Source organism: Oncorhynchus gorbuscha, linkage group LG21 (genome assembly GCF_021184085.1).
Source record: "Oncorhynchus gorbuscha isolate QuinsamMale2020 ecotype Even-year linkage group LG21, OgorEven_v1.0, whole genome shotgun sequence".
Lineage (NCBI taxonomy): Eukaryota > Metazoa > Chordata > Actinopteri > Salmoniformes > Salmonidae > Oncorhynchus > Oncorhynchus gorbuscha.
In genome coordinates this window covers 7,294,012-7,312,876 of record NC_060193.1, presented here as the reverse complement: position 1 = coordinate 7,312,876, position 18,865 = coordinate 7,294,012, and the positions used below count along the sequence as shown (strand labels likewise).

General features: G+C 42.0%; 1 protein-coding gene across 3 annotated transcripts in view; it reads right to left on the bottom strand.

The window, feature by feature from the left end:
• Positions 1–597: 597 nt before the first annotated feature.
• The window catches only part of LOC124008261 (gastrula zinc finger protein XlCGF57.1-like), a 28,879-nt gene continuing 10,611 nt past the window's right edge, over positions 598–18,865 (bottom strand). Inside the window, exons 1-3 of one of the 3 annotated variants that reach the window (XM_046319408.1) lie at positions 9,343–9,604; positions 7,255–7,704; positions 598–2,963 (exon numbers count right to left, since the gene is read on the bottom strand). In XM_046319408.1, the coding sequence (XP_046175364.1) occupies positions 1,264–2,963; positions 7,255–7,704; positions 9,343–9,508 (2,316 nt within the window). In that variant the 5' untranslated portion in view covers positions 9,509–9,604 and the 3' untranslated portion in view covers positions 598–1,263. Of the gene's footprint in view, positions 2,964–7,254; positions 7,705–9,342; positions 9,607–18,865 lie in introns of those variants that run through there. The other 2 variants (XM_046319409.1, XM_046319410.1) reach the window with 2 other exon arrangements.

Here is an 18,865-nt window from a genome sequence, read left to right as displayed (position 1 = left end):
CAGGGCTGACAGATACGGACATAGACATTCAGTTTACAGGTGGAGTTGTAGCGTTTCTTGCAGAAGCTGCATCCACTGAGTCTCTTCTTGGGGAGAGTTACATGTCTCTGCAGGTCAACTTTCAGAGGAAATATATATATATATATATATATATTTTAAAAACATAGATGCTGTTGTGCCCTTGAGCAAGGCACTTAACCACCCCACAACAACTGCTCCAAGGGTGGTGTCCAACCTCACAAATTTGAATCTACATAAAGTTCTTCATACATGAGTTGCCATGCAGTCAATATGCTGTTCTTACCTTGTGTGCAAAGTCAAATGGCACGGACAAATCAATACGAAAATAGATAGGTTCTTTCAGCAATGGAACCAAAAGCGTAAATACGGACAGCATGGGAAATGAGCAGTGCATATATATATATATATATATTTATCTTTTCGGAGGAGTTGGCATAAAAGTGGAAGTCGAATTTCCTTTGGACTTTGTGTGGAATTACTTACTGTCAAATTTGATTTACATACAATGTTTTGCAAAAGTCAATCGATCGCACATATATATTTCTGTAACCCAAAGGATGAATGGTAGAGTTAAGATAAGCAGGCGAGACAAACTTTATTGTCCATTAAGTTGAAACTGAATGCAAATGTGCACTCTGAGTTATAATAAAAGTATGAAAACAGACATAAAACAGACACAAACACATTAAACATGTCAAAAAGAAACAAAAAATTAAACATCACTGAGAGGTACCAGAACTGTAATTGAGAAAGAATCTGACTCAATCTGGTAGTTGTGTACCACGATCCGTGTGAGTTTGCTTGCATTAAAACATCATATTATCTTAAGTAGGGAAAGAAACGGCCTTGCCTTTTTGTAGATGAGGTAAGTGTTTTACTGGAAGTTTGTGGTCTAAAATTGTCCCAAAGTATTTAAAATGTGTGACTTGCTCCACACCTTCCATAGTGACAAGCTCGAGAGAAGGTCTTCCATTTCCCAGCTTTCTTTCCTCCAAGGCACAGTTTTTTATTCTTGGTGACGTTGAGGTCAAGAAACCTACTGTCAAACCACGTCAAGAGGCAGTCAATGAACTGGGAGTAGCTGGAGATGGACTTGACCTCCAGGCAAGCAACCAGAGCCATGTCATCTGCATATTTGATGAGGGCCACATCGCTGTTGCTTCCTAACAGATTTGTCCACATCCTGCCTTTTTATTCACTAACCTGACAGACAATCTCTTTGTCCGAATGTTCTTTCCTCTTTCAGTCCTGTTTTCTTCCTTTGTGGATTTTATCCACATGCCTCAGCAGATGAGACTTATGAGTGAATCCTTTACCACAGACGGAGCAGCCATGTGGTTTCTCTCCTGTGTGAGTCAGGATATGCCTCCTTAGGTCCGCCTTCTGAATGAAGCTTTTCCCACAGTCACCACACCTGTATGGTTTCTCTCCTGTGTGAGTCCGTATATGTTCAGTTAGGTGCCCCTTCTCATCGAAGTTTTCCCCACAGTCACCACAGCGAAAGGAATTATCTCTGCTGTGAGTCCGTATATGCGTGGTTAGGTTCCCCCTTTGATTGAAGCTTTTCCCACAGTCACCACAGCTGAATGGTTTCTCTCCTGTGTGAGTCCGTAAATGCATGTTTAGGTTCCCCCTCTTATTGAAGCTTTTCCCACAGTCACCGCAGGTAAAGAGTTTCTCTCCAGTGTGAGAAAATATATGTATCTTAAGGGACCCTTTATGCCTGTAGCTTTTCCCACAGTCACCACAGATAAATGGTTTCTCTCCTGTGTGAGTCCGTATATGCATGGTTAAGACCTCCTTGCGATTAAAGCTTTTTCCACAGTCTCCACAGCTAAATGGTTTTTCTCCTGTGTGAGTCAGTTTATGCATGGTTAGGTGTCGCTTGAGCCCAAAGCTTTTCCCGCAGTCTCCACAGGTAAAAGGTTTCTCTCCTGTGTGTGTCAGTTTATGAATGCTTAGGTTCCCCTTCTGACTAAAACTTTTCCCACAGTCACCACAGCTAAAAGGTTTCTCACCTGTGTGAGTCAGTTTATGAACAGTAAGGTGTCCCCTCTGACTGAAGCTTTTCCCACAGTCACCACAGCTAAAAGGTTTCTCTCCTGTGTGAATCAGTACATGTTCAGTTAGGTTCCCCTTCTGACTGAATCTTTTCCCACAGTCACCACAGATAAAGGGTTTCTCTCCTTTGTGAATCCTCCTGTGCCTGGATAGATCTCCTTTGTATTTGAAGGTCTTTCCACAAACTGGACAGATACAGGGTTTCCCACTGTGACAGAGTTGGACATGGGCCTTCAGTTTACAGGTGGAGTTGTAGTGTTTATTGCCGAAGCTGCATTCACTGAGTCTCTTCTTGGTGAGAGTCATATGCCTCTGCAGGTCAGCTTTCAGAGCAAACGTTTCACCACAGTCACGGCAGTGGCTAGTTTTTCTAGATGTGGGGCTGGGTTTGGAACAGTGTTCCCCCATTGGTCGGTTGGGATCCAATGGTGGACTGGGATCCAATGGTGGGCTACTGTCAAGTCCTACTGGGTCACTGCTTACAGCTGAACTGTGGCTGCAGGCAATGTTTTGATTATCTGGAGGGTCACAGGGAATGTCAAGACACTTTAGGTGGGTCACAGTGAAAAAAGGTGTGAGTTTCACTGGTTTAGAGTCTCTCTCTCTGTTCTCCACAGTCTGGATTTGGGGAAGAGTCAAGGACTGAAGTGGGTCCTCCTGATCACATTCACTTTTCAAACAGGAAGTAGTGAAATTGGAGTCTTTGGTATCAAAGAGCCCTTGAAGCTGCTCTTCCTCCTGACTGGTCCTGACTTCCTCCTGTTCCTCTTTAATCTGTTTGGTCTCTGGGTCCTCCTGTCCCAGACTGGGACTCCACTCCTGCTCACAGTGCTGCTGCTCAGGGGGAACCTCCTCTTCAGAGACAGAGAGCTGCAGGGAGTCTGGAGGGAAGGAGAGGAGGAGCAGAGGTTATTTATAACATAATTTGGAATCACTCATGAATTATAGATCTCTATGACATTCAATTTCAATGTTCTTCCTTAGCATGGATCTCTATGATCTATACAGCCTGAGTGCAGACAGCTAGCTAGGTATTTGCTTTCCTTCACACAAGCCATATAGGTGGTGGGTTAACATGCCTACTATTGAACACACTGTTGCTAATGAGAACAAAAGTTCCACCGACACCGTCTAACCCTTAACAATCCTTACACATCTGAAAAATGTTTTAGAGGATCGAAAGACCATGATTGGCATAAGAACCTCAGGTTAAGCTTAGCATCCACTACAGCATGTCTGAACCCCCACTTCTCCTTATATAGCTCCTTTCTAAACCCCCACTTCTCCTTATATAGCTCCTTTCTAAACCCCCACTTCTCCTTATATAGCTCCTTTCTAAACCCCCACTTCTCCTTATATAGCTCCTTTCTAAACCCCCACGTATCCTTATATAGCTCCTTTCTAAACCCCCACTTCTCCTTATATAGCTCCTTTCTAAACCCCCACTTCTCCTTATATAGCTCCTTTCTAAACCCCCACTTCTCCTTATATAGCTCCTTTCTAAACCCCCACTTCTCCTTATATAGCTCCTTTCTAAACCCCCACTTCTCCTTATATAGCTCCTTTCTAAACCCCCACTTCTCCTTATATAGCTCCTTTCTAAACCCCCACTTCTCCTTATATAGCTCCTTTCTAAACCCCCACTTATCCTTATATAGCTCCTTTCTAAACCCCCACTTCTCCTTATATAGCTCCTTTCTAAACCCCCACTTCTCCTTATATAGCTCCTTTCTAAACCCCCACTTCTCCTTATATAGCTCCTTTCTAAACCCCCACTTCTCCTTATATAGCTCCTTTCTAAACCCCCACTTCTCCTATCCTTATATAGCTCCTTTCTAAACCCCCACTTCTCCTTATATAGCTCCTTTCTAAACCCCCACTTCTCCTTATATAGCTCCTTTCTAAACCCCCACTTCTCCTTATATAGCTCCTTTCTAAACCCCCACTTCTCCTTATATAGCTCCTTTCTAAACCCCCACTTCTCCTTATATAGCTCCTTTCTAAACCCCCACTTCTCCTTATATAGCTCCTTTCTAAACCCCCACTTCTCCTTATATAGCTCCTTTCTAAACCCCCACTTCTCCTTATATAGCTCCTTTCTAAACCCCCACTTCTCCTTATATAGCTCCTTTCTAAACCCCCACTTCTCCTTATATAGCTCCTTTCTAAACCCCCACTTCTCCTTATATAGCTCCTTTCTAAACCCCCACTTCTCCTTATATAGCTCCTTTCTAAACCCCCACTTCTCCTTATATAGCTCCTTTCTAAACCCCCACGTATCCTTATATAGCTCCTTTCTAAACCCCCACTTCTCCTTATATAGCTCCTTTCTAAACCCCCACGTATCCTTATATAGCTCCTTTCTAAACCCCCACTTCTCCTTATATAGCTCCTTTCTAAACCCCCACTTCTCCTTATATAGCTCCTTTCTAAACCCCCACTTCTCCTTATATAGCTCCTTTCTAAACCCCCACGTATCCTTATATAGCTCCTTTCTAAACCCCCACTTCTCCTTATATAGCTCCTTTCTAAACCCCCACGTATCCTTATATAGCTCCTTTCTAAACCCCCACTTCTCCTTATATAGCTCCTTTCTAAACCCCCACTTCTCCTTATATAGCTCCTTTCTAAACCCCCACTTCTCCTTATATAGCTATCCTTATATAGCTCCTTTCTAAACCCCCACGTATCCTTATATAGCTCCTTTCTAAACCCCCACGTATCCTTATATAGCTCCTTTCTAAACCCCCACGTATCCTTATATAGCTCCTTTCTAAACCCCCACGTATCCTTATATAGCTCCTTTCTAAACCCCCACTTATCCTTATATAGCTCCTTTCTAAACCCCCACACTTATCCTTATATAGCTCCTTTCTAAACCCCCACTTCTCCTTATATAGCTCCTTTCTAAACCCCCACTTCTCCTTATATAGCTCCTTTCTAAACCCCCACTTCTCCTTATATAGCTCCTTTCTAAACCCCCACTTCTCCTTATATAGCTCCTTTCTAAACCCCCACGTATCCTTATATAGCTCCTTTCTAAACCCCCACGTATCCTTATATAGCTCCTTTCTAAACCCCCACTTCTCCTTATATAGCTCCTTTCTAAACCCCCACTTATCCTTATATAGCTCCTTTCTAAACCCCCACTTCTCCTTATATAGCTCCTTTCTAAACCCCCACGTGTCCTTATATAGCTCCTTTCTAAACCCACACATATCCTTATATAGCTCCTTTCTAAACCCCCACTTCTCCTTATATAGCTCCTTTCTAAACCCCCACGTATCCTTATATAGCTCCTTTCTAAACCCCCACGTATCCTTATATAGCTCCTTTCTAAACCCCCACGTATCCTTATATAGCTCCTTTCTAAACCCCCACTTCTCCTTATATAGCTCCTTTCTAAACCCCCACGTATCCTTATATAGCTCCTTTCTAAACCCCCACTTCTCCTTATATAGCTCCTTTCTAAACCCCCACGTCTCCTTATATAGCTCCTTTCTAAACCCCCACTTCTCCTTATATAGCTCCTTTCTAAACCCCCACGTATCCTTATATAGCTCCTTTCTAAACCCCCACGTATCCTTATATAGCTCCTTTCTAAACCCCCACGTATCCTTATATAGCTCCTTTCTAAACCCCCACTTCTCCTTATATAGCTCCTTTCTAAACCCCCACGTATCCTTATATAGCTCCTTTCTAAACCCCCACTTCTCCTTATATAGCTCCTTTCTAAACCCCCACGTCTCCTTATATAGCTCCTTTCTAAACCCCCACTTCTCCTTATATAGCTCCTTTCTAAACCCCCACGTATCCTTATATAGCTCCTTTCTAAACCCCCACGTATCCTTATATAGCTCCTTTCTAAACCCCCTACGTATCCTTATATAGCTCCTTTCTAAACCCCCACGTATCCTTATATAGCTCCTTTCTAAACCCCCACGTATCCTTATATAGCTCCTTTCTAAACCCCCACGTATCCTTATATAGCTCCTTTCTAAACCCCCACTTCTCCTTATATAGCTCCTTTCTAAACCCCCACGTATCCTTATATAGCTCCTTTCTAAACCCCCACTTCTCCTTATATAGCTCCTTTCTAAACCCCCACTTCTCCTTATATAGCTCCTTTCTAAACCCCCACTTCTCCTTATATAGCTCCTTTCTAAACCCCCACGTATCCTTATATAGCTCCTTTCTAAACCCCCACGTATCCTTATATAGCTCCTTTCTAAACCCCCACTTCTCCTTATATAGCTCCTTTCTAAACCCCCACGTATCCTTATATAGCTCCTTTCTAAACCCCCACGTATCCTTATATAGCTCCTTTCTAAACCCCCACTTCTCCAGAGAGATATACTGGTAGCAGCATAGAGACCAGGAAGTATTCAGACCCCTTCACTTTTTCCACATGTTGTTTCGTTACAGGCGTATTCTAAAATTGATTACATTTTCCACAACAATCTACACATAATATCCCATAATGACAAAGCTGTTTGTTTTTGTAAAGTTATTTTTGGATGATAGTTAAGTTTAGTGTTCAAAGTTTCCAAATCTGGATAGCAATCAAGGACCAATTGTTTCTAAACTGACCAAAAATATAAACGCAACATGTAAAGTGTTGGTCCCATGTTTCATGAGCTGAAACAAAAGATCCCAGAAATTGTCCATTACACAAAAAGCTTATTTCTCTCAAAATGTTTTCACAAATTTGTTTTCATCCCTGTTAGTGAGCATTTCTCCTTTGCCAAGATAATCCATCCATCCGACAGGTGTGCTATATCAAGATGCTGATTAAATAGCACAATCATTACACAGGTGCACCTTGTGTTGGGGACAATAAAAGGCCACTATAAAAGGTGCAGTTTTGTCACACGAACCCAATGCCACAGATGTCTCAAGTTGAGGGAGCGTGCAAATGGCATGCTGACTGCAGGAATGTCCACCAGAGCTGTTGCCAGAGAATTAAATGCTAATTTCTCTGCCATAAGCCACATCCAACATCATTTTAGAGAATTTGACAGTACGTCCAACCGGCCTCACAACCGCAGACCACGTGTATGGTGTTGTTGGGAGAGCGGTTTGCGGATGTCAACGTTGTGAACAGAGTGCCCGGAAACAGTTTATTAACTAAGTAGAACCGTAGCTAGCTAGGTATTAGATCTACATACGTACCTATTCTACATAGTTGTATCTCTGGTGTCCTCCGCAGCAGTCTCCGTAGCCGATCATTCTCCTCCTGGTACTCTGCTACTGTTTCCTCAATCGCACCAAAAATCTCCACAGCAGCAGATGCCGTTAAACATTCATTTAACAACACACTCAACAACTGTAGTTTAGACGTTTTCAGTGGACTGAGAGTTGGGTGTTCAGCTAGTACGGCTTCTTGACATGGGTTCTCCAGATCACATTCACTTTTCACACAGGAAGTAGTGAATATGGAGTCTTTGGTATCAAAGAGCCCTTGAAGCTGCTCTTCCTCCTGACTGGTCCTGACTTCCTCCTGTTCCTCTTTAATCTGTTTGGTCTCTGGGTCCTCCTGCCCCAGACTGGGGCTCCACTCCTGCTCACAGTGCTGCTGCTCAGGGGGAACCTCCTCTTCAGAGACAGAGAACTGCAGGGATTCTGGAGGGAAGGAGAGGAGGAGCAGAGGTTACCTATACAGACATGCCTGAGTAGAACTATAGCTCGCTATCAGTAGATATAAATACAAACCTATTCTACCATAATTTGCAAATAAATTCATTAAAAAATCCTACAATGTGATTTTCTGGATTTTTTCCCTCGTTTTGTCTATCATAGTTGAAGTGTACCTATGATGACATTTACAGGCCTCTCTCATCTTTTTAAGTGGGAGAACTTGCACAATTGGTTGCTGACTAAATACTTTTTTGCCCCACTGTATATATATTCATACTGGTACCCTGTCCATATATATATAGACATACTGGTACCCTGTGTATATAGCTATACTGGTACCCCGTGTATATAGCTATACTGGTACCCTGTGTATATAGCTATACTGGTACCCTGTATATATAGCTATACTGGTACCCCTTGTATACAACAGTATTGTTACTCATTGTCAGGGTTCTCCCCAGGATTTATACTGGTACCCGGTGTATATATAGTCTACTGGTACCCCGTGTCCAGCTATACTGGTACCCCTTGTATACAACAGTATCGTTACTCATTGTCAGTGTTTCCCCAGGATGTTTTAACAAGGTGGTGCTACTGAGGAGGAGGGCAGAGCCCCATTCTGGGCTCAGAGATGTTTGTGTTTTCTTACACCTGCAACTGCCATGTCCTGCGATCTGAAGCAAAACATGTCCTAATATGTCCTAACGAATTGCAAAAATCTCTGAAGTTGGAGACTTTTATCTCCCTCACCAACATCTGCTATCTGAGCAGCTAACCGATCGCTGCAGCTGTACATAGTCTATCGGCAAATAGCCCACACATTTTTACCTACCTCATCCCCATATTGATTTTATTTATTTACTTTTCTGCTCTTTTGCACACCAATATCTCTACCTGTACATGACCATCTGATCATTTATCACTCCAGTGTTAATCTGCAAAATTGTAATTATTCGCCTACCTCATGCCTTTTGCACACATTGTATATAGACTCCCCTTTTTTTCTACTGTGTTATTGACTTGTTAATTGTTTACTCCATTTGTAACTCTGTGTTGTCTGCACACACTGCTATGCTTTATCTTGGCCAGGTCGCAGTTGCAAATGAGAACTTGTTCTCAACTAGCCTACCTGGTTAAATAAAGGTGAAATAAAATATATATATATATCATAACACGTTTTAAATAGTGGAGCATTCAGTCCACAAGATGGCGCAGCGCCCCTCACATTCTTTGGGGAGAACCCTGTGTTATCTTTATTATTTTTCTCTCTGCATTGTTGGAGGGCCATAAGTAAGCTTATTGGTTAGTTTATGCCTGTTTACGAAGCATGTGACAAATACAATGATATTTGAAGGCTTTAGATAAGTAATCAAATATGCAGACAACTATATAATCATAGGCCTACGTAATAATTGTTAATGGCTTTCATAGTTTATTTAATCTAGTAAATTACACATTCGCAGATAAAAGCTTGATTGCTTTAGGCCTGTAGACCAATACATACAGTAGTTAGGTAGAACATTTCATTCAAAACATTTGGTTGAAACTGTGATCTCTATTTACCTAAGCATTTGACTAATTGAGTAGAACTATATCTAACTATCAGTATATCTACATACTAACCTATTCCACATAGTTGTATCTCTGGTGTGATCCGCAGCAGTCTCCGTAGCCGATCATTCTCCTCCTGGTACTCCACTACCGTTTTCTCAACTGCACCGAAAATCTCCACAGCAGCCGTAGTTAAGCGCTCATTTAAAAACACACGAGAAAACTGTAGTTTAGACATATTTCAGACGACTGGGAGTTGGGTAGCCTATTTAGTTCAGTCAGTAGCTAACTAGGTCTTTCTTTACTCCACAACAATAACGATCAAAATCAAAACAAAGTAACCTCAGAGAGGATGAGGCGAAGCGAGAGGTTACACTCGCCAAAAATCTGTCCAAAATAATCCCGATACATTTCAATGGATTTATTTCGGACCTAATCTTGTCGCCTGCATTCCTACTTTTGGGACAATGATTTTTATTGTCAGGATTGAGTGACATGAGCATCTCATCATTACATACAGATCTTTGTTCACCTCCAATCCTACTTCCGAGTTCTAGTCGAGGAATTTTCGAAAACTCCTTGGTTCTTCTGGAACCCGGAAACATACAACAGCGTCGCCAGATGGATGGGGGTTTATTATTGTGCAAGTCAGCCAGCCTACTGACCAGAGGTATATACTACAAAGCATGTCCCTGAGTTATTCAGCAAACTAGCCTAAATATTCTTAACCTACAAAAATATATTCAAGCTTGAAATGGGCATGGTCAGTTTGACCCAACCAAAAACTCATATCAAAGTTTAACCTTCTCAATCAACCTGAAAATCTGTTGTTATTTTCAGGTTGTTATTCAATCTATTTGGTAGTCAGTGGAGGCTGGTGGGAGGAGCTATAGGAGGACCCGGTCATTGTAATGGCTGGTATGGAATGAATGGTTTCCACATGTGATATGTTTTACACCATTCCATCCTATAGCTCCTCCCATTCCAGTCATTACAATGAGGCCGTCCTCCTATAGCTCCTCCCACCAGCCTCCACTAGTAAAGTAGTAAAGGGAAACGATAACTACATGTAGACAAACAGTGGTTATCATCAATATAGGATGATGTGGGATAATCAATTCATCATCAGGAGTCGACTGTACATCATTTCTCCATTTACGAGACTAAATCAATATCATCAATGAGCAGCATTAGGTCAGAATTGATGAGAAATGCTCTTGGAGAGATGCATTTTCTGGAAAGTATCACTGGAAAGTATCACTACCATTTTTTTATGAATCAATAACATCAGTCAAAACATTCTCTCAATACCCTGAGAGACATTGCAATATAAACGATCAAATATTCAGATATTATTTACGTGATAATGCCCAATAAGTCGGTGTTTGCAGAATATATTGGCATGTGTGTTGTTAGGCCCGAGACGAAGTCAAAGGGCTACAAACCATGCCAATATATCCTCCAAACACAGACTGCAATGGCATTATCACGTAAATAACAACAGAATAACATTTAGCAGAAAGGGCGTCACTCAAACAAATTTATAGTAGAATATTGTGGCTGTGGTCCCGTGGGGTGTGTGGGGTCCCGTGGGGTGTGTGGGGTCCCGTGGGGTGTGTGGGGTCCCGTGGGGATTGTGGGGTCCCGTAGGGTTTGTGGGGTGTGTGGGGTCCTGTGGGGTCCCGTGGGGTGTGTGGGGTCCTGTGGGGTCCCGTGGGGTGTGTGGGTCCTGTGTGGTTCCGTGGGGTCCTGTGGGGTGTGTGGGTCCTGTGTCGTTCCGTGGGGTCCCGTGGGGTCCTGTGTGGTTCCGTGGGGTCCTGTGGGGTCCTGTGTGGTTCCGTGGGGTGTGTGGGTCCTGTGTGGTTCCGTGGGGTCCTGTGGGGTCCTGTGTGGTTCCGTGGGGTCCTGTGGGGTCCTGTGTGGTTCCGTGGGGTCCTGTGGGGTCCTGTGGGGTCCCATGGGGTCCTGTGTGGTTCCGTGGGGTCCTGTGGGGTCCTGTGTGGTTCCGTGGGGTCCTGTGTGGTTCCGTGGGGTCCTGTGGGGTCCTGTGGGGTCCTTGATGATGTTATGGCCCTTCCTGCATTTGTTTAAGCTGTTTTCTAGTGACATTTATTTGGATACATCCATAACAACGAGCTAATGAGGAGCGATTTCACCTGACATAGATAATATGCTCACTCGTCAGGACACTGTTGTTCAGAGACGAGCCAACAACACAATCACTTCAAACTGAAGCTGGAAAGGAGCTGCACTTCGTTTTGTTTTACCTTTTTAAAATGTACATTTCTTTGTATATCCATAAAAATGATGTCAGCGGATTCATGATTTCAACTGGCTGAGAAACTAAATGTTAGACTAAAAGTAATGTGAGGTAATGTCTAGATGCTTTTTATAGTGAATATCAAGTTTATAAATTGTTTAGTTGGGTTGCTCAGTGGATTGGATGGAACAGACTAAATAGGCATTTTAATATCATAGATTAAGGTGGTGGTAACTTGTGGAATAGACACCGGCTGGAATGCGGTTTTAACCAATCAACATTCAGGATTACACCCACCCATTGTATAATATGTAGTTATTCTATTGTCATTCTACTGTTCTATTGTTATTCAATTGTCATTATATTGTCATTCTACTGTTCTATTGTTATTCTAATTGTTATTTATATTTTCCATTTAAACGTCATATTATACTTTCACTGTTCTATTGTTATTCTACTGTTCTATTGTTATTCTACTGTTCTATTGTCATTCTACTGTTCTATTGTTATTCAATTGTCATTCTATTGTTATTCTACTGTTCTATTGTTATTCTACTGTTCTATTGTTATTATATTGTTATTCAATTGTCATTCTACTGTTCTATTGTCATTCTACTGTTCTATTGTTATTCTACTGTCATTCTATTGTTATTCTACCGTTCTATTGTTATTCTACTGTTCTATTGTTATTCTATTGTTGTTCTATTGTCATTCTACTGATTTATTGTTATTCTACTGTTCTATTGTTATTCTATTGTTATTTTACTGTTCTATTGTTATTCTACTGTCATTCTATTGTCATTCTACAGATTTATTGTTATTCTACTGTTCTATTGTTATTCTATTGTTATTCTACTGTTCTATTGTTATTATATTGTTATTCTACTGTTCTATTGTTATTCTACTGTTCTATTGTTATTCTACTGTTCTATTGTTATTCTACTGTTCTATTGTTATTATACTGTTCTATTGTTATTCTACTGTTCTATTGTTATTATATTGTTATTCTACTGTTCTATTGTTATTCTACTGTTCTATTGTTATTCTATTGTTATTCTACTGTTCTATTGTTATTCTATTGTTATTCTACTGTTCTATTGTTATTATATTGTTGTTCTATTGTTATTCTACTGTTCTATTGTTATTATATTGTTCTATTGTTATTCTATTGTTATTCTATTGTTATTCTATTGTTATTCTACTGTTCTATTGTTATTCTACTGTTATATTATTATTCTACTGTTCTATTGTTATTCTATTGTTATTCTACTGTTCTATTGTTATTCTACTGTTCTATTGTTATTCTACTGTTATATTATTATTCTACTGTTCTATTGTTATTCTATTGTTATTCTACTGTTCTATTGTTATTCTACTGTCATTCTATTGTTATTCTACTGTTCTATTGTTATTCTACTGTCATTCTATTGTCATTCTACTGATTTATTGTTATTCTACTGTTCTATTGTTATTATATTGTTATTCTACTGTTCTATTGTTATTCTACTGTTCTATTGTTATTCTACTGTTCTATTGTTATTATATTGTTATTCTACTGTTCTATTGTTATTCTACTGTTCTATTGTTATTCTATTGTTATTCTACTGTTCTATTGTTATTCTATTGTTATTCTACTGTTCTATTGTTATTCTACTGTTCTATTGTTATTATATTGTTATTCTACTGTTCTATTGTTATTCTATTGTTATTCTACTGTTCTATTGTTATTCTACTGTTCTATTGTTATTCTACTGTTCTATTGTTATTATATTGTTATTCTACTGTTCTATTGTTATTCTACTGTTCTATTGTTATTCTATTGTTATTCTACTGTTCTATTGTTATTCTACTGTTCTATTGTTATTCTACTGTTCTATTGTTATTCTACTGTTCTATTGTTATTCTATTGTTATTCTACTGTTCTATTGTTATTCTATTGTTATTCTACTGTTCTATTGTTATTATACTGTTCTATTGTTATTCTACTGTTCTATTGTTATTCTACTGTTACTGTATTGAGCATGTATTTTTGTACTTACTTTTTTTATTTTATATTGTTGTCAAGAGGTGAACCAAGAGCTATTTTTTAACAACCCCTGGGTCACACAGGGGAGGCAGCCGGTTACAAAACCAATACAGTCAACTTTCACTCGGTGTAAAACACCTACACGGGCGCCCGGGTCAGATTAATAGAACCGCCTGTGTCCGTCCTGGAGGGACAAAACACTTCTGGTTTCCATCCGCTCCTTCTAATCAAGGACTCATTCCAAATACCACAAGAGTGAAAACGGCAGTTTACTTCAAAACTAGCTGTCATTCAATCTCCTTGTGTAACAGTTAAGATAATGGGACAATCTCCTTGTGTAACAGTTAAGATAATGGGACAATCTCCTTGTGTAACAGTTAAGATAATGGGACAATCTCCTTGTGTAACAGTTAAGATAATGGGACAATCTCCTTGTGTAACAGTTAAGATAATGGGACAATCTCCTTGTGTAACAGTTAAGATAATGGGACAATCTCCTTGTGTAACAGTTAAGATAATGAGAAATTCCAGAGCACCAGGCAGTTTCCAACCCTGGAATGGAGGCTACGTTGAGGTAAACATCGGAGTATGATACATTTACATTTAAGTCATTTAGCAGACGCTCTTATCCAGAGCGACTTACAAATTGGTGCATTCACCTTATGACATCCAGTGGAACAGTCACTTTACAATAGTGCATCTAAATCTTAAAGGGGGGGTGAGAGGGAATACTTATCCTATCCTAGGTATTCCTTAAAGAGGTGGGGTTTCAGGTGTCTCCGGAAGGTGGTGATTGACTCCGCTGTCCTGGCGTCGTGAGGGAGTTTGTTCCACCATTGGGGGGCCAGAGCAGCGAACAGTTTTGACTGGGCTGAGCGGGAGCTGTACTTCCTCAGTGGTAGGGAGGCGAGCAGGCCAGAGGTGGATGAACGCAGTGCCCTTGTTTGGGTGTAGGGCCTGATCAGAGCCTGGAGGTACTGAGGTGCCGTTCCCCTCACAGCTCAGTAGGCAAGCACCATGGTCTTGTAGCGGATGCGAGCTTCAACTGGAAGCCAGTGGAGAGAATGGAGGAGCGGGGTTACAGAGACCTGTAAGTATGATGCTTGTATGGATATCAACCCCAATACATATTCACGTCATCAACACCAATCAATTGCATTACAGCAGAGAACTGTACGTAATGATGTCATGCTAATGTACCTCCGCCCCCTAACAACGGGAGTCGTTGTCGCAAAGGCAAGAGGGCAAGCGACAAGTTTTAGGTCTGAAAAAAGCCCATTGCTACGGAAGTCCAGGGAGGACATAGGAATAATATCACGACCTCTTTATCTCATGGTCTCAGTTCACCTGTTAGTTTTCTACATATCTGCCCATCAAATTCAGGAACGGTAAACACCTGCTCCTTTCCGCCCACAACCTGGGTCCTTGGATCCATCTGTGAAAAGCGGTAAAGGTGACTGTTGTCTGTGTGCAGAGGGTCCCTGGTTCGAGCCCGGGTCGGGTCCCTGGTTCGAGCCCGGGTCGGGTCCCTGGTTCGAGCCCGGGTCGGGTCCCTGGTTCGAGCCCGGGTCGGGTCCCTGGTTCGAGCCCGGGTCGGGTCCCTGGTTCGAGCCCGGGTCGGGTCCCTGGTTCGAGCCCGGGTCGGGTCCCTGGTTCGAGCCCGGGTCGGGTCCCTGGTTCGAGCCCGGGTCGGGTCCCAGGTCGGGTCCCTGGTTCGAGCCCGGGTCGGGTCCCTGGTTCGAGCCCGGGTCGGGTCCCTGGTTCGAGCCCGGGTCGGGTCCCTGGTTCGAGCCCGGTCGGGTCCCTGGTTCGAGCCCGGGTCGGGTCCCTGGTTCGAGCCCGGGTCGGGTCCCTGGTTCGAGCCCGGGTCGGGTCCCAGGGAGCCCGGTCGGGTCCCTGGTTCGAGCCCGGGTCGGGTCCCTGGTTCGTCCCTGGTTCGAGCCCGGGTCGGGTCCCTGGTTCGAGCCCGGGTCGGGTCCCTGGTCCCTGGGTCCCTGGTTCGAGCCCGGGTCGGGTCCCTGGTTCGAGCCCGGGTCGGGTCCCTGGTTCGAGCCCGGGTCGGGTCCCTGGTTCGAGCCCGGGTCGGGTCCCTGGTTCGAGCCCGGGTCGGGGGCGAGGAGAGGGAGGCGAGGGGACAGACGCCACCAATATAATCTAAACTTGTGTAAGATAAGTCAGATGTGGATGTTAAACAAGACAGAATTGAGACAGAAAGATAATGGTGGCGCAAGGCCAGGGGTGTTAATCATTTACATAGAAAGGAGTGGCTATGTACGTCATGCAAGAGTGGACATAAACGCTGAGTCCTGAGACTGGAGAGACCAATCTTCCATGGAATTGTTCGGCTTCTGTTACTTTTGTAATAAAGTCTCATTGAATTTACACGTTCTGAGAAATATTTGATTCAATATTTCCACGACACTGTCCAACCAAAAACAACTGCCTTGTCTACTAGTATATCCACAACAGTCATCTATAACAATAGCAGTGGGATGCTCAACCTCTCAGCCTTTCAAACTCAATAAGTTAATGACCATTTTTTACGCCATATATCCAAAGGCATCTCATCTGCCTCTACTAGTATGGCACATACACATTACAGTGCCTTGCGAAAGTATTCGGCCCCCTTGAACTTTGCAACCTTTTGCCACATTTCAGGCATCAAACAAAGATATAAAACTGTATTTTTTTGTGAAGAATCAACAACAAGTGGGACACAATCATGAAGTGGAACGACATTTATTGGATATTTCAAACTTTTTTAACAAATCAAAAACTGAAAAATTGGGCGTGCAAAATTATTCAGCCCCTTTACTTTCAGTGCAGCAAACTCTCTCCAGAAGTTCAGTGAGGATCTCTGAATGATCTAATGTTGACCTAAATGACTAATGATGATAAATACAATCCACCTGTGTGTAATCAAGTCTCCGTATAAATGCACCTGCACTGTGATAGTCTCAGAGGTCCGTTAAAAGCGCAGAGAGCATCATGAAGAACAAGGAACACACCAGGCAGGTCCGAGATACTGTTGTGAAGAAGTTTAAAGCCGGATTTGGATACAAAAATATTTCCCAAGCTTTAAACATCCCAAGGAGCAATGTGCAAGCGATAATATTGAAATGGAGGGAGTATCAGACCACTGCAAATCTACCAAGACCTGGCCGTCCCTCTAAACTTTCAGCTCATACAAGGAGAAGACTGATCAGAGGTGCAGCCAAGAGGCCCATGGTCACTCTGGATGAACTGCAGAGATCTACAGCTGAGGTGGGAGACTCTGTCCATAGGACAACAATCAGTCGTATATTGCACAAATCTGGCCTTTATGGAAGAGTGGCAAGAAGAAAGCCATTTCTTAAAGAAATCCATAAAAAGTGTCATTTAAAGTTTGCCACAAGCCACCTGGGAGACACACCAAACATGTGGAAGAAGGTGCTCTGGTCAGATGAAACCAAAATTGAACTTTTTGGCAACAATGCAAAACGTTATGTTTGGCGTAAAAGCAACACAGCTCATCACCCTGAACACACCATCCCCAATGTCAAACATGGTGGTGGCAGCATCATGGTTTGGGCCTGCTTTTCTTCAGCAGGGACAGGGAAGATGGTTAAAATTGATGGGAAGATGGATGGAGCCAAATACAGGACCATTCTGGAAGAAAACCTGATGGAGTCTGCAAAAGACCTGAGACTGGGACAGAGATTTGTCTTCCAACAAGACAATGATCCAAAACATAAAGCAAAATCTACAATGGAATGGTTCAAAAATAAACATATCCAGGTGTTAGAATGGCCAAGTCAAAGTCCAGACCTGAATCCAATCGAGAATCTGTGGAAAGAACTGAAAACTGCTGTTCACAAATGCTCTCCATCCAACTTCACTGAGCTCGAGCTGTTTTGCAAGGAGGAATGGGAAAAAATTTCAGTCTCTCGATGTGCAAAACTGATAGAGACATACCCCAAGCAACTTACAGCTGTAATCGCAGCAAAAGGTGGCGCTACAAAGTATTAACTTAAGGGGGCTGAATAATTTTGCACGACCAATTTTTCCGTTTTTGATTTGTTAAAAAAGTTTGAAATATCCAATAAATGTCGTTCCACTTCATGATTGTGTCCCACTTGTTGATTCTTCACAAAAAAATACAGTTTTATATCTTTATGTTTGAAGCCTGAAATGTGGCAAAAGGTCTCAAAGTTCAAGGGGGCCGAATACTTTCGCAAGGCACTGTATGTTGATTTAAATGCACCAATACATATCTTTACAGCTGTATACTGGATTCTGCCCAGCCTCTGAAGCCAAGTTTTCACCCCTGTTCCAAAAAACTATACATAATCGTAATCAATTGTTGTCCTGATCAGAGCTCTATAAATATCCATCAACGATGGTCTGTCAGTGTAACATCGTTCTTCGTTTGTCGAAAGAGAGTCGGACCGAAATGCAGCGTGGTGGTTACTCATGACTTTATTGGAAAAAGCGACACAATGAAATAACGATACAAAATACAAAAACAACAAACGGAACGTGGAACCTAATACAGCCTATCTGGTGAAACTACACAGAGACAGGAACAATCACCCACAAAATACAAAGCGAAACCAGGCTACCTAAATTACGGTTCCCAATCAGAGACAACGAGAATCACCTGACTCTGATTGAGAACCGCCTCAGGCAGCCAAGCCCATACAACACCCCTACTCAGCCGCAATCCCAATAATACAAAAACCCCAATAGGAAATACAACAACATAAACCCATGTCACACCCTGGCCTGACCAAATAATAAAGAAAACACTAAATACTAAGACCAAGGCCTGACAGTCAGCACCCAATTCATAACCAGAGACCGAACGCATAAGATTCACCACCTTACACCATGTTTCAACATTTTATGACATTATCTTTTCATTTATATCGCTCATTGAACCATAGAACCAAATATTTGTAGTTAGAAACCTTCCCAATAAGCGATCCATACAGAAACAACTGTATATTATCAGCAATTTATTTCTTCGAGAAGAAGAACATAAAAGACATCACCACTGACAATCCAGAGTCAATCAACCATCCCGTGTTCTTCTCAAGGAATTGAAGAAAACTCCTTGGTTCTAGAATAGATGTTGACGGAGTTTACCGTGCAAGGCAGCCTACAGACCAGTAGTAAAGTAGAACGATGACTACATGTAGACAACCAGTGGTTATCATAAGAATAGGAGGATCTGGGAGAATCAATTATTAAATCAGGAATCGACTCTATATGAGATTACATCAATATCATGAATGAGCAGCATAAGGTTAGAGTTGATGGGAATTAAT